This window comes from Fundulus heteroclitus, unplaced genomic scaffold (genome assembly GCF_011125445.2).
Source record: "Fundulus heteroclitus isolate FHET01 unplaced genomic scaffold, MU-UCD_Fhet_4.1 scaffold_59, whole genome shotgun sequence".
Taxonomy (NCBI): Eukaryota; Metazoa; Chordata; class Actinopteri; order Cyprinodontiformes; family Fundulidae; genus Fundulus; species Fundulus heteroclitus.
This window is the reverse complement of record NW_023397022.1, coordinates 1,973,209-1,998,688: the sequence shown is the minus strand read 5'-3', so window position 1 is coordinate 1,998,688 and position 25,480 is coordinate 1,973,209. Positions and strand designations below refer to the sequence as shown.

The window sequence follows — 25,480 nt, the reverse complement described above, 5'->3', positions numbered from 1 at the left end:
CCAGCCTTCCTACAAAAGCCTCCCTCAGTCTTGAATAGTGATGGGTCAATGAGGCGTCATGAAGCGTTTCGACACATTGCCAAACTGTATTGATACTGTGCCAATACTCTGTCACTGAATACTGACACCTGCTGGACCTTAAAAATCACTACAGGCAACCTTAACTGACACTGATTTGATGACCAAGTATACACAATATTTACAATTTAAGGCATTGTATGTTGCATGAATTATTTTATATTTTCATTTAAATTTAAAATATCCTTGATTTTTATTTAGATACAGTCTAGAAATAATGTGAACCTGTATCATAATGTAATAACGTCTAAGTTAACATGTGAATGAGGATGCTTGTGGACTGGCATTTTTTTTTTTTTTCATTCAAAAAATAAGTTGTTTCAACATTTTGATATGGAGTCCGTTACACTTTTTTGATATCACTTCTCCAGCTGTAGAAGACCTCCGCTCACACGGCACAGATGATGCTGGAGTGCAGAGAAATTGTAATGAAAGGCGGAAGAGGTTTGTACAGACTGTCTTTTGGTTTTTCCAGTATATCATAGGTCCTGGGACCCTCTGCTAAGTATCTATGCACCTCCTGAATGGCATCATCAGTGGCACTTTGGGTCTGCCTGCCCACTTCGATGTCAAGATGTTGCCAAATGTTATCTAAAAAGAATTCTCTGCTGCCAACTCGCTTTTTTAGCAACAACGGCATTGTTTCTTGTGGTTTAATATTCTCCATATGCCTTCTTTATAGATTTCTAATTCCACTCGCAGGACATGCACACTTCCAAGCTTATTTCGTGTCGTTGCCATGGTGAATGACGTTATTTGTGTTCCATTAATCTGGCTTTTTTTCATGCTCGTTCTCACGTTCAACTCATGGATGATCGGACGCTGTGTTTAATTACCTGACTGATATCATCTGTTCTGAAACCAGAAACGTTGAGTATGACAGAGTGATGTAGAACTACTCAAGAGTAGCAGCTTTCTACTCAGTGTAGATCAGCCATCTTTTCTGAAACAACGCTCAGAACAAAGACGCACAGCACAACCTGCCCAACCCATCAATCAGTGGTATGCTCCGATCAGCACCTGGCGCTAACAGAGCGGGGTCGTGGTACACCATCACACCAGAGTTGCAAAATGGTAAAAACAAATAACTTGGTTTATTATTATTTTGTTTACTAACAAAACTGGCTCTTCATCTCGGCCCGCAGATCCAGCTCCTCTGCCGTCTTCGAGAGGTTGAAGGCCAGAAGAGCGATGTTATTAGTGGCCGTAGCAAGCTGGACGGCACATTGGTGGGACCGATCAGAAAATCCCACGGTCAGCTGATCGTGTTTCTCGGGGGGAACGGCCGCTGTCCAGCAAGGCTGTTGGTCTTTGCCCCAAACACGGAGGCGAGGCTGGCCTCCAGAGGAGGAACAGGTGGAAAGCCCCGTTCAGTGAATCCTTCCACCCGTGTTAAAGGCGAGTATGTGGAGACCGGCCCCTTTAGCTTGGCGGGCTCAGCTGCTGAACCAGACAGATATGCCATGACAGCAGGGTACTGAGGCCAGATCGGGTCTGGGCAGCGGCCGTGAGCCGAACCGAACCGTCCTGCCAGATCGTCCAATCGTGGCGGGGTTTGGGGTAATGGCACAGCCAGACCTTTACGGTCCCCGGCGCTCCGGATCATCGCTGGCAGCTCCAGGCGGGGCTGTAGCTGATGGCGGGAGACCAGCAGGTAGCTGTCTGTGGTGGGAAAAACCTCCTCGGCGGCCGCCGTGAAGCTAGCTACCCTTCGCTGTTTGTTCTCCAGCGGGAGGAGCTCACAGAAGGGGCAGGAGGAATGGGGCGTGAGGGCAAGGCCTGCATGCCACGGACCGAGGCAGCGCTCACACACGGCATGGAGGTCAAACCCCATGATGTAGCCCTTCTGGCAGGAGAGGCAGAGACGGATGCTGCTGCCGCTGCCACTGCTGCTGCTGCTGCTGCTGCTGCTGCTGGACATCTTGATCTTGATCAGTGCTCTTCAGTCGCTGAAGAAAAAATGGGAGCCGATTGTCCGGTCTGACCGTTATTTATACTGACCGGAGTGAGGCCCACACAGCAGTTGGGCGTGGACTAAAGTTTTCAGTGCTCGTGCGCACATGAAGGGATAAACCCACTAGCGAGAGCCTTAAAGGGCGAAGCCTATATGAAATAGAACAATGATTCACATGCAAGAAGCGGTATAGAAACGTTGTCAGATGCCATCCTCTCAGAATTATCAGGCAGGGACGTCGTAAATTGCATTATAATACAGTTTATACTGATAAATTTGGATATTAATGCCAATTTTTGTAATATTACTTTAAAGAGCTCGAAGCACTTAATTTGTGTATTCCACTTGTTTTTGGCTGATGTTCGCCAACCATTCATGCAATTTTATTTATAGACCAGGGGCCCGTTCTTCGTACATTGCTTAAAACATCCAAGATCAAATGACACATCCAAGATGATTTCATCCGGCTAATCATGATCCGGCTAATTAGGTTCTTCGAACACACCTGTTGTTTATGATTAGTATGGCTGGATTGAGTTATCTGACATAACTGCGCGTTTATGCGTTGGTTTAAAAGGGGAAATGTATTGATAGTAGAAACAATGATCAGCAACGGTGTTATTGGCTGTTCATCATGGCCAAAAAAACACCCACAGTTTTTCTCCCAAGCAGAACACGAGCTTTTAATGGAGGGTTATGCCGAATTTGAGTCATTAATTAAAACGACAGGTAACACCTCAAAATCTGTTAAAGCCAGGAGAGAGGGCTGGCAAAAAAAAAAGACAAATTAAATGCATAAGTGCTGTCAATGGTAGATGTTTCTATCACTTTCTACAGTATGTATTTTGGCATTTAATAATTTCATATTTACTTTGTTCTTTTATGTCAGAGCCTCCATGGGACGCACTAGAACATAGGAAAAAATGGGAAGTACAAGAATATTATACAAAATGGTAGCCTTTAATTATTATATTGTATTTTAAAAAGTGACTCGTTATGGCAACAGTTTCAATATCGGTGTCATTCCTTAGACACTGGAAGTAAAGGATGCATGCAAACCGGGAATTTTAACAAAAAATGATTTATCTATAAAAAGTTTTTCCCTTTTCCAAGTCATACACAGTAAAACTGTATTGCTCCGTGTCTAGATAATCCATCCATAGTTTTTTCTAATACAATATTACGGCTCGAGAAGGAAGCAAGCCTTTCAAAGTAAAACTAAACTTCACAATAAAATGACCTGAACAAATCTTCTTACTGAATATGATAAAAATAAAAAGCAAACCATCATACAAATAACTTAAATATTTTCTGTTTATGGCTCTAACAACTTTTTCCTCTTTAAAAGCCACTGTTAAATGATGTGTTTGTCTGTTTACAACAGCCACCAAGAAAAATCTCTCTACAATTACACTGTCGCGCTGCGCTAAAGGATCCTGTCTATTGCTCAATACGCCATTAATTCAAAAAGCTCTGAAATTATTCTTGCACCTTTCGCAACAGGTTGCTGTTGTAAAAATGGACAAGACATGGCTACGACAGACTTCCCTATCTACTCCGCTTATAAAGCTACGATCTAATCCTGTTTACATGAAATAAGCCTGCTCTCGAGCAGGCTTAAGCTTAAGCACATGTTGCTATGACAGCAAGTCCAGGATGAGTTTCAAAGAACCAAACGATCCAAAATCATGCCAAATCGTCAACAATCAAATCCAGCTAACTGAGTTAGCGACGTACAAAGAACGGGCCCCAGTTCATTGTTATTGTTTTGATTCGGGTTTTTCGCGCATGAGCGCTTGACTAGTAGGCAAAAGGCAAACACAATGGCGGACGCAAACAAAGGAAACAACGAGTTCTCAACGTATTTTTGTTCTTTAGATAACGTATCACAAGATCGTTTTAGGAGTAAGTTGATGGTTGATGGTATCAGATTGCCAGATCCATACAGCAAAAGCCTGAAGGGATGGACCGAGTCTGTGAAATGCTGGCCAAGTGTTCCGTACCGCGACGTATACAGCTACCTTATCAACACTCTAGGCCAATACACATGAGAGAGCATGAAAGCCATTAAATCACTGGACGGCTACAATTATTTCATATCGGGACATGTTCAGACATGTTTGTGTAACATACGATACAGACTCATGCCAGAGTGTTTGCATACATTGTACATGTACGTATAATATTACGAAACGAACGTCTATGTCTTGACTTAACTATATATCCTAATTTTTTATTTATATAATTATTTAAGTAGAACAATGACTAGTGCAAAATTAAGTTTTATTTACCGGAGATGAAGTTTAGACTGCAAATTCTGTCGTGGTATGATGGCTCCCACAGTAGATTGGGATTGTCTGCCTGCATCCTTTTCATTGAAATTATCCATTTCTTTCTTCATCCTTCGGTAAACGAAAGAAACGTACATCCGACGATTTGGAATGTCTCTGTGTGCAATCGGGAGGACAATAAGTTGTAGGCATTGTTTAGATCCCAAAAATAAACTAATTCACCCATTTTGTCACCCTGGTAGACAAAAACAGTACTGTTTTTGCCTACCAGCGTGACCCTGATGTAGCGCGTATGTAGCTCGTGACGTCACGTGTGAACTGGTCTATTCATTTTTTAAAATTAATTGCTCCACTTGTGAAAGTAAAATCTGTTGAGCTCTATTTGGCTTTAAGACATCAATTCTTATTGCCACATTGCTAGACTGGACACTGAAAAAAATAAAAATAAAAATAAATTAAATTAATAATCAATACTTGTCATCAAGAATTGATGCAGTAGATCGCGAAAATTAGAATCGCGATGCATCGTCATGACGGTTATTTTGCACACCCCTAATTGGGACACACCCCTTCCAGAGGGCAAGCAAGGCAAATGGGAAACATGGAGAAATTCCCTTCAAGATCTTAAAGAACTACATGTCCCCAGAACCTTCACGTCTACTTCACTCAGTCAGGCAAAGCACAAATAACTGTGTTTATTCTCACATGCGTCATCTAAGGTCATAGGAGCTGTAAGCTACTTAAAGGCAATCCAAGCAGATGGCAAAGTCGAGGTGAGATTCGTAATGGGAAAGGCAAAGCTAGCTCCCCTGTCAGAACCAACTATACTGAGACTTGAACTTTGTGCAGCTGTTTTGGCAGTGGAAATGGCCGATCTCATTCAGGATGAGTTGGACCTACACTTTGACGCAGTAAACATTTTATACAGATAGTAAGGTAGTGCTAGGGTACATCTGTAATGAGTCAAAAAGATTCTACACATATGTTCATAACAGAGTACAACGCATTCACTAATCGTCAAAATATAAATAAAAATAAATTAAATTAATAATCAATACTTGTCATCAAGAATCGATGCAGTAGATCGCGAAAATTAGAATCGCGATGCATCGTCATGACGATTATTTTGCACACCCCTAATTGGGACACACACCTTCCAGAGGGCAAGCAAGGCAAATGGGAAACATGGAGAAATTCCCTTCAAGATCTTAAGGAACTACATGTCCCCAGAACCTTCACGTCTACTTCACTCAGTCAGGCAAAGCACAAAGAACTATGTTTATTCTCACATGCGTCATCTAAGGCCATAGGAGCTGTAAGCTACTTAAAGGCAATCCAAGCAGATGGCAAAGTCGAGGTGAGATTCGTAATGGGAAAGGCAAAGCTAGCTCCCCTGTCAGAACCAACTATACTGAGACTTGAACTTTGTGCAGCTGTTTTGGCAGTGGAAATGGCCGATCTCATTCAGGATGAGTTGGACCTACACTTTGACGCAGTAAACATTTTATACAGATAGTAAGGTAGTGCTAGGGTACATCTGTAATGAGTCAAAAAGATTCTACACATATGTTCACAACAGAGTACAACGCATTCACTAATCGTCAAGGCCGGAACAGTGCGCACTGAAGAAAACCCAGCAGACCACGCTTCAAGGTCATTGTCAGTAGCTCAGCTCAAAAGGTCAACTTGGTTCACAGGACCATTCGCCATCCTCCTGGAGAGACACCACAAATGAGTGGAATGTTTAGCTTAATCGGGCCTGAAAAAGACTCAGAAATTAGGCCAGAAATCAGAACTTACATTACTCACCTCCATGTACTTAACAGTAAACGTTTTGAATGCTTTTCCACCTTCAAGTCTTTAGTCAGAGCCATAGCAAAGCTTATCCACATCACAAAATCCTTCAATGAGACTAATCCAAACAGCAAATGCAAAGACTGGCACAAATGTCACCTGCCTCACACTCCAGAAGTGTCATGATTTTAGGTTCTGTCTTAGTTTTGAATCATGGAATAGTTTGAGTTTTGTTGTGGTTTGATTTTGTTCTTTGTGTTATACTATCTGTTAGGGTTCTGTAAGCTTTTAGCTCAGTTCTGTTCACCTGCCAGCTCACTCCCCTGTCAGCAGTCACCAACCTATCAGTTCAGTTCACTGTCAGTCACTTCCCTGCCTCTGATTAGTTCCAGCTGTTTCCCGGTAATTAGTTTTCACTCCATTTCACCTGTGCACTTCACTATATAGTTCTGTCTCAGTCTTTAGTTCTCCGCCAGATCATTAACGAGCCCACGGTGAGTTTTGTTTCCAGCGTTCCTTTCTTGATTGACCTGTTGATGCTAACCTGAGAGCCTTTTTGATTCTGAGCCAGCCTGTTCCCTGATCTGTTTTTCCTGCCCTGTCTGACTGATTTACCGGTTTACCGACCTGATTCTGTCCCATGGTTATCCGAGCTTGCTTTGCCCTGTTTGTACCTCTGCCTATTTTGGACTGCCTTTTGTGTACCGGATTTTGGACTGCCATTTTGACCATTGAGCCTTGCCTGTCCCTGTTTTATTATTAAATCCTGTTTTTTGCCTTCACCTCACTTGTTTGGTTTGAATACTGGGTTTGCCTGATTCACGTTCATAACAAGAAGAGATAGCTAAAGCAAAAACTGTCATCCTCCGAGAAACACAAAAGGACAACTTTGGAAAAGAACTTTCTGCACTTAATTCCAGCAAGCCTATCCCAAGACAGAGCCCTTTACAAAAGCTCAATCCAATCCTGCAGGGTGGCCCCATTTCTGTTGGAAGCCGACTTAATCACTCGGAGATTGAGGACTGTCAAAAGAGGCCGTTAATTCTCCCTAAACACAGTCATGTCTCTCTCCTGCTCGCTTGTCATCACCATGACTTAGTGGAGCATCAAAGCCGTCATCTGACGGAAGGAGCGATCAGGGCTGCTGGACTGTGGCTTTTGGGAGGCAAAGCACTAGTCAACTGAGTTATCCACAGATGTATAATTTGCCGCAAATTGCGCGGAAAACAAGAACAACAACTCATGGCGGCTCTACCCCCTGAGCGCCTAAAAACTTGTTCTCCTTTTACTTATGTCGGCCTTGATGTTTTCGGGCCATGGACTGTAACTACCAGGCGCACCAGAGACGGAGTAGCTGAAAGTAAGCGATGGGCCATTATTTTCACCTGCATGAGTTCAAGAGCTGTCCATATCGAGGTAATCGAATCACTAGAAGCGTCTAGTTGCATAAATGCCCTCCGGCGCTTCTTTGCCTTAAGAGGTCCGGCTAAGCAGTTGTTATCTGACCGGGGACCAATTTTGTTGGAGCTTCAAAGGAACTTGGAATGGACAAATCAATGCAGAATTACCTAACAGAACAAGGTTGCAACTGGGAATTCAATCCGCCACATGCCTCTCACATGGGAGGTTCTTGGGAGCGCATGATCGGAGTCGCCCGCAGAATCCTTGACTCAGTGCTGGTGCAAAACAAGATACAACTGACTCACAAAGTATTATGCACACTCATGGCTGAAGTTACAGCCATCATAAATGCAAGGCCGCTCGTTCCAGTGTTGTCTGATCCAGAGAGTCCCTCTATCCTATCACCATTGATGCTCGTTACACAGAAGTGTTGCCTTCTACCTCCGCCTGGAGACTTTGTGAATAAAGACCTTAATACCAAGCAATGGTTCTTTCCAACCAGTTCTGGACATGTTGGAGGCGTGAGTATTTGCCCACATTACAACAAAGGCAGAAATGGACTGTATCACATAGAAACCTCCAAGTTGGTGACTTACTTCTGTTAAAGAATAAGCAGGTTGTACGTAACAGCTGGCCCATGGCGAGAGTCACCGCCACGTTTCCAGGCAAGGACAGTCGGGTGAGAAAGATTGAGGTAAAGGCATGGGATGGGGGCTGTGTTAAGACATATATGCGACCAGTTACAGAAGTTATCCCTCTCATGCCAAAGGATTAAATGTTTAATGGATTGTTCAGTATAGTGGCCTTGTTAGGCCAGGCGGGAATGTGTTGCCCTTAAGGCATTAATATTAATAAGTAACCTCATTAGGTCAAATAAATAATTCTAAAAACATTTCTATGTTATTAAAAATGATTACAAGTTGTTTGGATGAACAATTCATGTTTTGTGTGGGTTTATATAAAAAAATATTCGCAGCAAATTCTACTTCCGGTCCGGGTGACGCACTTCAGTTTTTGCCGGTTTTGCTAGAAAAACAAAGATTCACATGCAAGAAGCGGTATAGAAACGTTATCAGATGCCAACCTCTCTGAATTATCAGGTAGTGACGCTGTAACTTGCATTATATGACAGTTTATACTGATAAGTTTGGATATTATTGCCAATTTTTGTAATATTACTTTAATGAGCTCGAAGCACTTAATTTGTGTATCTATGTCTCTATGCATTGAGATTGTACATTCTCTGTCATTTCACTTTTCACCACATGTTCATGAAGACAATTAAACAAGCTTCAGCTAAAACTCCAGGGTCTTCATTTGTGGTTTAACTCGGTGTCACCAACATCTTCGTTGAAAACACTACAGTGACTATTCTGGAAATGTCCCCCCTTAATTCTCATAATGTAACGTTTTTCTGATAATATTACCTCTTTTGTCTTTTTTTTTTACTTTATTTTCCTTGGAGTTTTTTGTCATATTAGTAACTTTCTCTTTAATACTCCCCCAAAACGTCTGTTCCTAATCTGTGACTATACCAGAACTTAAAAGGTTCACATGTGACATGGTTTTATGAAATAATGAAAACCACAATGTATATATATATATATATATATATATATATATATATATATATATATATATATATATATATATATAGTTGGTACATTTCCATGCAGCACAGGAATGAGGCATCTTCTCTGATCAACGTTCACTACAATAGAACTTAACTTCTTTCTGCCACATACAATATGGCGTGACGTTGACGTACAAACCCGCACCCAACAAGGCATCTACATATATGATGTCTATGCGTCAGTCAGTTCGAAACAGTTCCTGTTTCAGTCACGTGACTTTCCCATAGCGATACGCGCATCGACACGGGTGTTGCTCTATCAGCTCAACGCATGCGCCGACACATCGCCCGGACCCATCACTACTGCTGGATTTCCTGCTGCCCCAGTGGTCTAAGTTTGCTTTCTGCTTTGTTGCCTGGATCTCCTGCTACCCCTGTACTCCAGCAGCCCTGCCGTCCCAAGAAGCCTCTCTGCACCTCTGGAACTACAGCAGCCCTACATCTCCAAGAACTCTCTCCGGTCCTCCAGCTCCTGCTCCCATCTACACCCCCAGTTCCAGCCTGGTACATCCTCTCTGGTTTCCTTCCTCCACTACTCATCCTTCATTCAATAAACTCTCAGAAATAAGCTCCATGTGCGTGGTGTGCATTCTGGGTTCATCTAAGAAAAATTATGAGAGCCTTAGTACGATATATTTTGTGAATCTGCAGTAAATAAACTGAATTAAAACAATTATTGTAGCCTCAATTTCCTTTTATTAGATGAAATGAGTCACACTTGGAGTGGTTTGCTGTTGCCCTTTTGCAATTAGGTTAAAGGTGTACCATCAGAGATGGTGTTCTGAAGTTCTTGGCAGCAGTGAATAATAGGCACTCAGTGTCTTAATGCACTCCCAACTGTTGCTTTCTGGATAGTTTTTCCTTTTTGGGTCATTCCCTGTAAGCCCAAGGAATGCTTGTGTCTAAAATTTGCAACAGATTCAAGGATTCTGAATCACTTAGACCAGCCTGTTAGGCACCAACTAACAGGCTTCAACTTTTAAAAGATGACACTTTCAAAAAAAAAATCTTCCTTGTTGTAATGCTAGCTTTGAACCTCTTCAAGTTGTGTTCATCAAATTCAAATGCATAAATGGAGTGGATAGCTTATTTGCTAGTTGTGTAAAGAAGTAGACCAAAAATGTATGAATTTACCTCTGAACTCTCCTTTTTTTCTTGTTTGCTTGATGTAGAGACAGCTTCATAGGGATCTAGGTAATAAAAAAAAGAAAAACACAGTGCGACAAGTATATTTTGTCATCAAAGCAAGTAAAACTTTTAATAATTACATATAAGTAAAAAACTAAAATATGTATCCATACATACAAGTGCTGGTCATACAATTAGAATATCATGAAAAAAAAATATTTTTCCAGTAATTCCATTCAAATAGTGAAACTTGTATATTATATTCATTCATTAAACACAGATTGATATGTCAGTATTTATTTCTTATAATTTTCATCATTATAACTGACAACTAAAGAAATTCCCCATTTCAGTATCTCAGAAAATTATGTTTTATTTTTTTAACAATTGCTGTCTTAATGCCAAAGAGATACCCACAGATTTACTTTCAAAAGTGGAGCATTGCTGCTCTCGCCATTGTGCTGTGCTTTATATATGCAAACATTATTATTTATTATTTAACTTTATTAGTTATTTTGGGACTATTTCATGTCCAATGGACACAAAAACTGAAAGATAAAAGAGAAAGAAAGGAAGACAGAGATATAAAAGCAGTAAAACCAACCAAATAAGTTTCACAGTTACAAACAACCAAACCCTTGTTTAGAAGTGAGTCTTTAAGCACCTGGAGTATATATCTGTAGGGTTTAGCGATAAGAATAATAGTGGTTGTGAGGAGCCAAATCTGCCCCCCTCTCTGTGTGAGTCAACACACACCAGAGCATCCAGCCCCGGACACTGGGGACCACTGAGGTGCCAGCTGTCAGGGTTCTCTGTGTTGTCCTGCTCTATTCTACTCCACAGGTGGTTATAGTTGGCTTGAGGCGTGCCCTACACCTGCGGTTCATCAGAAGAGGCTTCCTCTGGTTTTATAAGCAGAGCTCAGACAAACGGAAGACACCAGAGCCTTAAACCAGTCGTGGTATGACGTGGCCTCTGACCAAGCTCCTGGAACCTATTTGTGAGTTTTTTCGTTCCACTATTTTTGACTAATTTTGACTCTTCTGTTTGTCATAGTTCGTGCCTGGATGCACTCACCTGTCCTGAAGTCCTGTCCGAAGAATCAGACCAGTGGAATCCTCCGCTCAGATTTTGCTCTCGCTCTCCCCTTCATATTCCCTTGGCATTACCAAGTCGGGCCTGAGGTCCCCTTCCCGGATTCCACTGACGCATCTGAACTCTGGTTAATCCGTCTGTCGCTCCAGTCAGCTGAGGCTCGCTCAACTAAGCCAACTAAGCCCAGCAGATACGTTTGGACGTCAGCTAGCAGCACAGCAGGAACAACTGCAGTCACTTGGGTTAGCCGTTAATTCCACTCAGGAACAGTTACAGAGGGTAGTCGCGCAGCTTAGCCAGCTGACGGACACCATGACTTCCGCATTTTCTCAGCCTGTCACTCAAGCTCCTGTCACCCCGCCTTCTGCCGTTCAAAATGCAGAGAATCAGATTCAGTCTCCACCCCCCGAGAACGCGTCACCGTGTCCGGAGAAATTCTCCGGCGAAAGTGGAGACTGTGTCGGATTCTTGTTTCAGTGCAAGCTCGTATTCAATCGTTCACCCTAGACGTTCCCCACCGACCAAGTTAAAATATCTTATATTCTCCGACTCTTATCCGGCAAGGCTCTTAGATGGGCGGAGGCCCATTTCCTCGAGTGTCAGTCTTTTGGTTGTTCTTTTCAGGATTTTGTCACAGAGTTTAATGCGTTTTTTTCAGCAGAGTTAGACTCTTTCCAACAGTCCCGTAACCTCTTGTCTTTAAAACAGCGCGGTGGCCGCGTATCAGATTTCGCCATTGAATTCCGAACCCTGGCCGCCGCAGCGGGTTGGGAGGCTAAGCCTTTAAAAACTGTGTTCTTTCAAGCTCTTGACGATGTGTTAAAGGATGAGTTAGCACGGGTTGAAGAACCCAGTGCTTTTGAGGAGTTTGTGGCTTTAGCCATTCGCCTGGAGACTCGGTTATCTACGCCATCACCTCCAGAGCCCATGCAGTTAGGCAGGGTTCGTTTAACCAATGAAGAGCATCAACAACGCTTTCTGGTAATTTGTGTCTTTATTGTGGTGGCGAGGGTCACTTCGTTAGAGATTGTCTCACTCGGCCAAAAGAGTGAGTCCGCCGCCTGTAAGGGGTAGGACGGCGGACAATATTAAGACTTATTCCCACAGATCAGCTAATGGATTGTCGGGTTCGCATTTTTGCGTTCCTGTTTCTTTACTTTTCGATCAAGAGAGTTTTGATGTTTCGGCCCTAGTGGATTCTGGTTCTGACTTCAATCTAATTGACCAGGAATTAGTTGAACAGCTCCATGTTCCTACTGAGTCATCATCTGAACCTTTACAGGTCTCGGCCTTAGATGGTCAGAATTTAACTTTGATCACTCGTCGAACCAAACCCCTAGAGGTAATAGTTTCTGGTAACCACCGGGAGCAATTATAATTTTTTGTGTTCCCTGTTAAATGCTCACCAGTGGTGTTGGGTTTAGCGTGGTTAACCGTCCACAATCCTCAGTTAAATTGGGCCGAATCCCGGCTCGAGTCGTGGTCTCCTGCTTGTCATTCACGGTGTTTGCAATCTGCTCGTCTGGTCTCTCGTTCTTCGGTCGCCTCCTCTGAACCAGAGGATTCTATTGATCTGTCTCGCGTTCCACAAAATTATCATGATCTCCGGTTAGTTTTTAGCAAGAGTCAGGCTTGTTCTCTCCCGCCACATCGCCCCTATGACTGCACTACAGACCTGTTGCCTGGGGCTCCGCTGCCGGTCAGTCGCCTTTATAACATCTCGATGTCTGAACGTCAGGCACTTGAGAAATACATAAGTGAGTCACTTTCAGCGGGTTTGATCCATCCATCCTCCTCACCTTTAGGTGCTGGCTTCTTTTTTGTTGGCAAAAAGGACAGTTCCCTTTGACCCTGTATAGATTACCGTGGGCTTAATCAGATTACCGTTAAGAATAAGTACCAACTTCCTTTGCTTTCCTCTGCTCTAGAACCAGTCTAGAACGCTGTCATCTTTTCCAAACTCGACTTGCGCAATGCTTATCATTTGGTTCGGGTCAGACAGGGAGACGAGTGGAAAACAGCCTTTAGGGCACTTCGAGTATTTAGTCATGCCCTTTGGTCTTTGCAATGCTCCGGCTGTTTTTCAGGCCCTAGTTAATGATGTCCTTTTGGAACTTTTTGGATGTTTTTGTTTTTGTCTATTTGGACGACATTCTTATTTATTCTAGTAGTCTTGAACAACATAAACAACATGTCCGCCTTGTTCTCCAGCGTCTATTAGAGAATCGTTTATTTGTAAAGGCCGAGAAGTGTGAGTTTCACCAGTCCTCCATCTCCTTCCTTGGTTTAGTTCTAGAAGGTGGACAGGTCAGGTCCGATCCTGAAAAGATAAAGGCTGTAGTTGAGTTGCCCATCCCCGAGTTTAGGAAGCAGCTTCAGCGTTTTCTAGGGTTTGCTCATTTTTATCGCCAGTTCATTAAGAATTACAGCCAGATAGCCGCACCCCTTCACGCTCTCACCTCCAACAAGGCCCCGTTCGTCTGGGGACCTGAAGCTGAAGCAGCCTTCAGTCAACTTAAGTCCCGGTTTTCTCAGGCGGCCATCCTTGTTCATCCTAACCCTCTTAAGCAGTTTACTTTAGAGATTGATGCTTCTGACACTGGGGTAGGCGCGGTGTTGTCCCAACTATCTGATGCCGAAAATAAACTACATCCTTGCGCTTTCTTTTCCCAACGTTTATCCCCAGCCGAACGGAATTACGGTGTGGGTGATCGTGAGTTGTTGGCCATAAAGTTAGCTTTAGAGAAGTGGCGGCACTGGCTCGAAGGATCCGAGCAGCCCATAATAATCTGCACGGACCACAAGAAACTTTCTTATCTACAGTCTGCACGTCGCCTCAATTCCCGACAAGTCCGCTGGTCGCTGTTCTTTTCCCGTTTAAAATCTTTCTATAACCTACAGACCCAGCTCCAGAAATATTAAGCCCGATACCCTTTCTCGCCAGTTCGCTCCACCAGAACAGGAGAAGGAACCGGAGCGGATTCTTCCCCCCACGTGTACTGTTGGAGCTCTTCATTGGGACCTAGAAGACAGGATAAACCAGGTCCTAAAGCTAGACCCTGACCCTGGTACAGGTCCAGCGGGTCTTAGATATGTTCCCTAGTCAGTTCGTCCTGATGTCCTGCAGTGGTGTCATGACTCCAAGTTTTCCGCTGATCCGGGTATTTTTAGGACGTAGTCTCACGTTTCCCGGCGCTTTTGGTGGCCGTCTTGGGCCAGAGACGTGAGAGAATATGTTTTAGCCTGTCCAGTTTGTGCCCGGAATAAGCCCACCAATCAGCCACCCTCTGGCCTACTAAACCCACTTCCCATCCCCAGACGTCCATGGTCCCATATAGCTATAGACTTCATCACCAGTCTCCCAACGTCCCAAGGCATGTCAACCATCTTAACTGTCATCGATCGATTCTCCAAGTCTTGTCATCTGATTCTCATCCGTAAATTACCCAACGCTCTGCAGACCGCCCAGCTTCTCATCAAACACGTTTTCAGACTACATGGCATCCCTACCGAGATACTCTCTGACCTGGGACCTCAGTTTGTTTCCCAGGTCTGGCGGCACTTTTGCTCTGCCCTCGGCGCCCGCTATACCCTCACCTCCGGTTACCACCCACAAACCAATGGCCAGACAGAACGCATGAACCAACAGTTGGAGACCACCCTTTGTTGCCTCACTTCAACATCACCAACGGACTGGAACAAGTTTTTACCATGGGTTGAGTACGCATTGAACTGCCATATTTCCGTATCCACTGGTCACTCCCTGTTTGAAATATCCCTTAGTTATCAACCCCCACTCTTGCCCACAGATTAACTCAATATCCCTTTTGCCTCCGTCAATAAATCTCCCGTTGTCAGGATATTTGGAAAACTACCGTCACCGCTAAGCCCGCTCTCACTCGCGCCGTAGAGCAGAGTAAGAGGTTCGCCGACCAGCGCCGTAGACCAACTCCCCAATATCGCCCCGGTCAGAGGGTTTGGTTATCCTCCAGGGATGTTCTTACCAACCCATCTGCCAAGAAACTCGCCCCCCGATTCCAGTTAGGTCTGCCCAGCTTAATGGTAAGCAGCGCACGTTCTGGCTTATTTCCTGGTTCGAGCCATTAGTCATTTCTCCTTTTTCTCTGCAGTCTCACTGCTCCGACGTTCCGGCCTCACCCGAGCTACCTGTAGCTCCGTCCCTGTAGTCCGCACTTTCCTAAATAAACATCTTTAAAACTGTGCTTGTTCTCCGCTCGTATCTGCATGTGGGCTAAACATCTAAAAACCATGACACCAGCCAATGGAGGTGTGCTGGAGAGGGGGGGGGACAGGGGAAGAAAAAACCCCAAGCCTGCCTCTGTCTTCTCAAATGTCATATTGTTTCATGGTGTTCTTAAGTCTTAAAACTGCCTGCCACCCTTGCATACACACCTCACCCTGGATCCTCAGTGTCTTAATGCAAATTAGGGCAGGGGGCGAGGCCTACACACTTACCTGCCCCCCCCCCCCTTTATTTATATATATATATATATATATATATATATATATATATATATATATATATATATATATATATATGAAACGATAGTCTGACATCTTTATCTTGAAAAATAAGTATTATTTAACTTATTTTAAATAAGTTTATTACTAATGTGAATAAAACACAGTCAAAACACCCAAGCATCATTCAGAATTTGATTCAAAAAACATAAAAGGAGCATTGATTTTGAAAAAGGTAACTATTTTTATTTACATTTAAATAAAAAATGTCATGTCAAAAATAGCTTAAGAAAAAGGTTGATTGACATCACAGTTGTCAAACCCATTGTAATTGCTCACAGGTCTTGTGAGTGCTCCCACTTTTTGAACAATTTATCTTTAGTGGTAAGTCTATGAAATTTGAAGGCCTTCCTGTCATCATCTTTTTTTTAGCTCCCTCCACAGACTATTTGATTCTAGTCATGACTCTGGAATGGCTACTACAAAATGTAATTACTCCCATTAAAACATAAAAAAAGACAATAATACTAAATAGAGACAACAACAATAACTAGTTCCCAATCATTTTAGACTAGTCTATCAATTGGAACAAATCAAAAAACTCTTTTATCTCCACTAATATTCATCTCTCTGAACTATTCCTTTACAGACTGGTATCTGGGCCTCAATATGTCTTACAGGCTGAGTGAGCAGGCACAATTAAATTATATACCATTAGTCAAATTAAAGAAGACGACCTCATGTAGTGGACAACTGTCGTTTCTCACTCACTATAAAGAGTATCTGCAATTGAAATGATAGTCCACCCTAAAATAAACTATATCGTCTCTATTATCCCAGTTAAACCAAAGGGGAATTTGTCCAAAACCTTAGATTCTGTCAAACCCAAACTTTTTTGAATATCTAAACCTCCACACATGACTTGATCCTCTCATATTCAATATCTACATGCTCCCTCCAGCGCAGATAAAAAAAAACAAGTTATCATGCAGACAACACATAGCTCTACATCACGATGTCACCAGGTGACTATGAACCCATTTGAGTGCTGACTAAATGTTTAGAAGTGTCAACAAAAATTAAAAACAAAACTTAAGTGATATTTTTTTAACCAATGAAAGAACGACCAAGAGTTAGCACAGCTTAAGCTGCTTGAGCTAATAACCACAAATCAGACCCAAAATCTTTTGTTTAATCAATTACTGCAACAGCGTCTTCACAAGTCTGGCAAAAAAGTCGACCAGACAGCTGCAGCTGATCTCAAAAGCTGCTGCGTCCTTACACTTGCTCCCTGTATTTCAGAGAATAGACTTTAAAATACCCCTCTTAGTCTATAAATTAGTCGAATAGCTTAGCACCAAAATACATACCAGATTTGCTGTCAGTGTATCAACCATCAAGACCACTGAGGTCTTCTGGCTAAAACCAAACATGGAGAAGCAGCATTTAGTTTGTATGCTCCATTTATCTGGAACAAACTACCAGAAGACTGTGAAAGGGCTGAACTTCTGAGTTCTTTTAAATGAAGGTTAAACCCCCATTTTTTAAGTTGTCTTTAACGTGTTATACAAATAAACTTGCTGTTTGCATTGCTCTGAGTCAGAAACAACCAGTCAGAGCCAGGAGGAATATCTGGCTCTGATTGGTTGTAAGCAGTGTCAGCCACTCTTGTGTATAAGCCCTGCCTCACACAGAGCTACCATCATATAAGGTCACAATTGCCAGTGGGCTGCAACTGTGTTGAGAAATGGTGGAGGAACAACCTGCTTTACAGGAAAACTGTCAATCTATTGAGTGGCACCTACTCAGAAAACAAACACAGGTAAACATTGGAGCAGGATGGTAGGCTCTGCTGTGGGACAGGAGCTGTGAATGGAAGGCTGCAGTGCAGCAGAGAGCAGGGGGGACCTGTAATTTGTGCTTTTTCAAATTTCCAGACTAAGTCCATGGTTTTCTCAAAACTCCCTACTACGGCTTTAGTAAGCCTAGCAGTTTTAAAACCATCGAGATCAGTACATCTCTGCCAACCTCTTTTGAATAGATCAAAATCGATAGGTCTTTAATTCTCCTATACAGAGGAATATTCATTTGGAAAAACCCCGACATCCTGCTAAGTGGCTTACCGTTAAAACCAGAAGTTTACATATACCATATAAAAAGACAAATAATAAGTTTTTTCTCTCAGTACCAGACATTAAATCTGCATAACCTTTTCACTTTTATGTCTGTTAGAATTACCAAAATTATTCATATTTGCCAAATCCCAGAATATTGAGTAAAGATTATTTTTGACAATGATTTATTAGTTTCTTTATATTCAGAAGTTTACATATACTAAGATCACTATGCAGTTTTGGATTGCCCACAATGGGATGTCATGTCTACTCTTTCTGGAAGAAGCCATTACTCTAAAAAGAACACATACAAACCAGATTACAGTTTGGAAATGCACAAAGGGACAAGGAAATTTTTTGTAGACATACCCTGTAGTCTGACAAAACTAAAGTTGAACTGTTTGGCCATAATGACCGTTGTTACATTTGGAGGAAGAAGGGGACAGCTTTCAAGCCTGAGAACACAATTCCAACTGTGAAATACGGGGGTGGCACCATCATGTTGTGGGTTGTTTGCTGCAGGAGGGACTGGTGCACTTCACTAAATAAATAACATCATGAGAAATTAACATTATGTGCAAATTCTAAAGCAACATCTCTAGACATCTGCAAGAAAATTGAAGACTGGCTGCAAATGGGTTTTCAAAACGGATAATGAACCGAAGCATACAGCCAAAATAGTTACAAAGCAGCTTAAGGATAATAAGGTCAGTGTTTTTGGGATGCCATCTCAAAGCCCTGATCTCAATCCTGTTGAACAGCAGAGCTGAAAAGGTGTGTGCGAGCAAGGCGGCCTACAAAATTGTTTTAGTTACCCCAGTTCTGTCAGGGGGAATGGGCCAAAATTCCTGCCAACTTTTGTGAGAAGCTTGTGGAGGAATATCCAAAACGTTTGTTCAAAGTCATACAGTTTAAAGCCAAGGGTATTAGATATTAAAAAAAATTTATGTAAACTTCTGACCTTCAAGAAAGTAATAAAACTATGTCTAAAACATGCTCTCACCATTTTGGAATTTAGAAAATAGAAATAATTTTTGGTAATCCTAACAAAACTAAGACAGGAAAGGTGTAATCAGATTTTAATGTCTGACAGTGAGGGGAAAAAAGCTTATGTCTTTTTATATAGTGCATGTAAATTTCTGGTTTCAACTGTACATTTTCAACATGGACAGTAAAGGAAGAAATAGTTTAGAAGATATTTAACAGAAAATATATCATACCCTTTAGAAGATTCATCGAGCATTGATAAAAATTGTCTTTTAATGTCAACAACAAAGATTAATTACCCAGCACAAATATATGATTAAACACTAAACTTCCTTCAGCAATAACTAGCTTTCTTAAACTTCAACCCCCCAAATTACTCTCCAAAACTTATAGAAAACATTTAGAAATAGATTTTGCTATCTCACATATAGGACATTGATTCATCTACTATTACTATTACCCAAAAAATACCACCCAAAATGCATTAAATTGGCCTCTGGTAATAAATTAAAAAGGCCCTCATGTTGAGACACATTTACGGGATTTTACAAAAATTAGCTATTTCGATGATTATATACAGAATATTTAAATTAATCATACCTGTATCCATAGATTTAAGTCCAGTTCGGTTTTCTCCACCCAGCCTTATGGGAGACCACTGGCTCTTGATTTGACCTATGAGTTTCCCTTCAAGAAGATCCAGCGAGTGAGGTGGCTGGTTGACCGTGGCCCAAGTATACAGCTGGTCATGCTGCAGAAACAAAACTGTCTTAAATCACTTTTTCATGCCAGAACTGTTTAAAACGCTGATAGAATTATTCTTACTATTTTCTTTATGTGCATTGCATTTATTATATATATTTACTCTTTACTACTAAGAAGTTTTAAGGTTTTAGATCTCTGTCTTATAGTTGCAGAAGGCCTGCAGAAAGCAGAGAAATATGTTGTGACTATGATAAGTGTTTTTATGAACTCTATTCAGCCATCTGGAGTGCTGCACTGTGTGAACTGCTTGGTTTTATCTGGAAGGTCACAGTTGTTTTGCTTATCCCTACCCCTTAGATTCACAATGGAACCAGGGATTCCTTTTCCTAATAAATAGAGAGGGGGCGACGGATTTGCTTCAGATCGAATTTGGAGATCTGTATTAAGCATCTTTGTTCAATCTCCTTGCAAGATCATTTGAAGACGAACCTCATTGTTGTCACTCCTTCTTCTGTTGTTAATGAATGTTTTAGGTGTTTGAACCTGACATTTAATTGGTCCTTCGAGCCGGATCCCAACATACAGGAGGATTTCCTCTGGGTGAGGTGAACCGGGTGAAAAGTCAGTGACTACTGCATTCAGATCCTTTTTCAAGGGCCTAGTCCATCTCACTCCTGGTATCTGACTGTTGACGGGAAGTCCGAGGGAGGATTGACAGCAGTGGTGAGTGGAGTTTATTTAAAGGTATGAGTGAGTGACTGAGGGATATTGTGCATAGATGGGACAACGGAGTCCGAGAAAGTCCGTGATAACAAACCCTATCATCCTTGGCACTGATAGGTACGCAAAGGGGTGACAGAGCCCAAAAGGTCTGTGAATAAAACGAAGAGGTGACAGAGCCCAAAAGGTCTGTGAATAAAACGAAGATGTGACAGAGCCCAAAAAATCTGTGAAGAAAAAAAAAACAGGATAACAGCGTCCATATAAAAGGCCGTGTAATTCGAGAGAGGATGGCGGCGTCCTACAAAAGTAAAGTCTGCAGTGTGTGCTTGTGTGTGTGTTTGGAAAATTAAGTACCACTAGGTATTTTCTTTTCATTTAAAAACAGTGGGATTGTGAGTAACAAGCCACTTGTGGATGCTGTAAGCAAGAATTCTCCACTCGAAAGAGTTGAAGTGAGAATTACCACAACAGATATTTTTATTGTTACCCCACTGTGTAAAAATCCCTGCCTATAGAACACCCTATTTGTTACAGGACTGGACCAAATTTATAAAAATGGGAAAGGGACAAAGGAAAACGTTGAAACAGGTCTAGAGTAAGGACTGTAAATTCATTGAACAGCAGGACCCTGAGATATTATGGCTATAAATTATAGAGGCCAAAACCTTCAGCTACACGGGTAAAATAATACAATGCAGGTTAAGGGGTGATTTAACAAACAAAAAATAGCTAAAATTTCAGGAAGCTATTATTAATAAATGAAGAGATTTAAAAGGGGATCCCACAGAAACAATTTGGGAGTTTTTGAAAACACGGCGATTAGACAAGGAGGTAATGTAGAGGGGAAAAAAAGACTCTGGTAAAGACTTTGCGCGCAAGCTGTCTGATATGTTTTTGTCTTTGTCATAATGTGTCATTTAATGGGATCATTGCATGAAAGGAGAGACTGAGTCCGCAGTTTTTGAGAGTGTGCAAAAGTGTCTGTGTGTGTAAATATGTATGTGCGAATGTGTGGCTCAGAATAGCGTCTGAGTGGAGAGATTTACAGTGGAAAAGTACTGTATAGAGTTGATCTTCATGGAGGGATCATTTGATCAGGATATTAGTGAAAATAAATAGGATTGTGCAGCATGGAAATCAGTGGGAGGACAGATCAATGTATTTGTGGCTTTTGTTGCACAGGAAAGCATTTCAATCTGAAAAACTCACACAGAAAGAAAAGGCAATTAGAAGAATTTTATTGATACAATATTTTAAGAGTTTGGCGCTCAAACCTCGGCAGGAAAAATTCACGCTGAATTATACTTCAATATGCATAAGCAGGCGTATGAGAATAGGGATATTTCCCCCCAGGTCTGCCGGACCGTTTTAAGGAGTGACTGGGAATTCCATAAGAGTCCAGGAGGAATTACACTCTGATAGGGACGAGTTTGAAGGAGAACCATAGGAAAGCCAGACGGAGCTTGCTACGATGGTGGAGAAGGGGATGGAGGTGGGTTGAAACCGGTCAACAGAGTCCAAACCAGACGCGGCACGCCACCACTTGCTCGCTGAGCAGAAGGCCGAGACAAGGATGTGGAGTTCTTTTTAAGATGAACCCAGGATGCTGATTGGCTTCGAGGAGGAGCAGTTCAAAGCTGATTGGCTTGCGTCAGAGGCGGATGAGTCTCTGATTGACGGAGGTAGGCAATAGAGTTTCTTCAGTTTAAATTTTCGCTTAAGCTGCATTTTGAGTGCAAACAACAGTTGGTAAAGACAGTTACATTAGAGAAAAACAGATGTATTACAGTGATATTTGGTTAAATGTTTAGTAAAACAGTATGTTAAGCGTAAAAGACAGGTTAGAAGTTGGAAAGAATTTCTGGATTTTTGGCAGAGAATTAAACATTTGTTTGAGACGTCAGAGAAAAAAAAAAACAGAACTGGACCGCAGGACGTACATTTTAAACACGTCCTCTCCAGACTTTATCCAGTCCTGGACGTGTTGGGCAGAGAGTTTACGGTATAATCAGTTTCTGGTGACACCCCCAGGAACAACACATCATTAGGAACCCCCACCAACCATGCGCGTCATCTGTTACTCCATCTACAGCCCCAACCTCGCTGAAAACAGCCGAGGATTGGTCACTGGTAGTGTGTATGTCCCGCCTGCTGCTCAGGGCGCGGCCCACCCCTGTAGGAACAGACTTTCTGTCTCTGCATTGACAAACTGAGGGACCATTCAGGATTATATGTGTTTGAGAGAGAGTAAAAAATAAATAAACAATAAAACTTGTGATTTTATCTAAATGTAAAATGTATTAATGTATATGTTAATGCTTAATACCATTTATGTCTTTGTTTAGGAGTTAAAAAAATATTTCAGCATGAAATATTTCGTTTTTTTACACATTTGTTTACACATTGTGTAAACATCAGGGCGTTATGATTTGCGATTTAGCCTATTATTGGCTAGAATTTATAATTTTTATGGCACCAGGATGTTGTCATTCAATTCTGAAAAGTGCCTTAAAAAGATAAATGAAAAATATTTTTTGTGCAAGCATAATTTTAACAAGTGTCATTTATTGCAAAATTGCATATTAAAATTCCAAAATGAGCTTTTATACTTTCAGAAATAAAAAGGTAAAATACAAGATTAAATGAAATTAAAAATTTTAATAGTTTGAAAGCCCTAGTTTAGAGATAATACACCAGACTTATATCTGGTTAAAAAACAATAATTAAAGGAGAGTATTTATTCTGTGTAGAGACATTCTTAAAGTCCCACTAAAGTGCAGATGCTCTTGTTACAAAATAATTTAGGAGCAAAGAAATATGTTCCTTATTAGTATTGCAGCTGTACAGCCCTCTTCTGCTGCAGTTGACATTAAAAATGATGCTCGAACGTTCCACATGCCAGATGAAACGTTACTGTCTTTAGTAATTTCTTACTTGGAAGATGCAGTTATACAGCACTTTCCCTTAACACCCAGCAGTGGTTCCTAAGTTTGACTGGGACCCACAAAAGCAGTGAATTACTTAGAGAAATAGTGTTAAAAGGTGTATCCTCTTCAGTATTACAACTGATGAAACTTAATCGTTATAGGCCTGATTGTGATTATGCTCGCTGGGACAAAACATTTGGTACATAATTTTTCAATGTGGCTCAGGATGGGGAGAGGAAGAGTAAATAAGAAAAAAAAATGTATTACAAGATCTATTATTAAATTGCAATTACAGGGAACAAAACAGAATGTGAGTAAAGTAAAAAGTGAACATGTGATGGTTTCAGCAGTTGGATCTTCAACTCTGAAGGTGTCACCTCAGTTTAATTAACTCCAAGGAGGAGGCTTGCATATTGCCTCCTTTTCTCTATTCTTTATATAATTACAGGTCTGTTGTGAGAGCAGATGGCATTTTGGTGGTCAATGTGGCGTTGAGTATTGAACGCAGGGCGTGATAGATCAGTGTTTGGAGCTGATATGGTGGACATGTTAAAGCACCCATCCACATACAACCGTGGTTGTCCTGGACATTGAACAACTGTGGGCTGTTTTCGCCCCACCGGCAGGTCAGCCTGGTAGACAAGATAAGATAGGCTTTATTGATCTCACATTGGAGAAATTTACTTGTATGGAGCAACCAAATCCTAACATGACCTCACCTCTACAAGGTTAGTACCCCAGCAAGGGGATAACTCTTCTTAAGAACAAAATTTACACACCCCTGAGGATGTTGAGCTGCATGAGCACTGCAGACTCCGAGCTGTCAGCGGAAAAGACTGTATGAACTTTTAGTGGACACTGGAGCCACATATAAGCCTCTGGGTTGTGGACTAAGACTGTCACTGAATATGATAGCGAGAGAAGAATTGCTAGCATCTATGGAGGACTGAGAACAGAGCCTGCTACAACTGGTGTTCTCTCCAGCTATGGAAGATGCAACGTCTGGGTTCCTGCTCTTCTTCCCACCTGACCCGCTACACGTCACGTCACTCTGTTCTACGACAGGAACCACACAGACTGGTATCAAGATTCTTTAAGGTAAAACACAGACAGTCATTTCTAGGAATATGTATGTGGCACCTGAGCGTTTGGCAGCTGCTACTGCTGAACAATTTATAACGCTATATGATGTTGGATGAAACGTTTTCTCATATTTATCTTTCTCTCTATGTTGAGCACCAGAAAGAAGTAGGGCATGGTTAAACGTTCCCTTCAGGCAACTGATTGGGCTCCTACGAGCGTGCAGATTTGCTGTTTTAAAATATACTAAATACCTTTTAAATTGTCTGTGATGTAACTGATAAGTTTATTTTAAACATGAGTTTCATACATTACCATGACCGGGAACGTACTGATCATCATTAAGCAGCAGAAGGTGTACTTGCCATCACAATTATGAGCAGAAAGTCCACGGAGGTGTGATTACTTTCAGTGTTCCAGTTACATTTAAGGTCAGTAAACATAAAATTGTAATTTGCCAGGAAACGTCTTTCCTGGACTGTGTTATTTCCGCAGGAACAACCAATGTGTCCTCCAGCAACAAGCAAAGCATTCTAACAAACCCAAACTACAGCGCGTGAATGACATGTTATCTTTTTGGGACCAAATGGCTGCTGTCACAACTATGTTGTGGGTACACTGATCTCACGCAACCTTTGAGAGACATCATGAAGATATAAGGTATGATAAAATTCAATAATATTTAGATTTGGACTCAGGAAGCTGAGCAACAGTTTGTCCAACTTTAAGAAAGATTAGAAAGATTAGCATTAGTGGATGAATGGACTTTGCCTGACAACTCTTTATTATTTTCCGTTGATGTTTCTGTAACAAAACTAGCAGTAAGTCCAGTTTTTTCTTTCAGAACAGGGGGGAGTGAGAGTTTATATATATATAAATTCACAAAGTTTCCCCATGACTGTATTCAGCCAGCACAGGCTGTACAGAACCTTGGAGTCACCCAACATCATATATATATATATATATATATATATATATATATATATATATATATATATATATATATATATATATATATATTATGGCTAGGCAAGTTAACACGTTAATTTCGCGTTAATTCATTAGACTATTAACCGCGATATTTACTT

The 25,480-nt window shown here is 41.5% G+C and overlaps 1 protein-coding gene across 10 annotated transcripts in view; it reads right to left on the bottom strand.

Annotated features, from left to right (window-relative positions):
• Positions 1 to 25,480, bottom strand: part of LOC105921082 (formin-2) — a 280,717-nt gene that overhangs the window by 211,026 nt on the left and 44,211 nt on the right. For 9 of the 10 annotated variants that reach the window (XR_004929898.1, XM_036133216.1, XM_036133218.1 and 6 more), the window contains exons 4-5: positions 19,558 to 19,708; positions 10,286 to 10,341 (exon numbers count right to left, since the gene is read on the bottom strand). Coding sequence is in view for 9 of the 10 variants with exons in the window: in XM_036133216.1 (XP_035989109.1) it covers positions 10,286 to 10,341; positions 19,558 to 19,708 (207 nt within the window). In the remaining variant the exon portion in view is untranslated. Of the gene's footprint in view, positions 1 to 10,285; positions 10,342 to 19,557; positions 19,709 to 25,480 lie in introns of those variants that run through there. The other variant, XM_036133225.1, reaches the window with a different exon arrangement.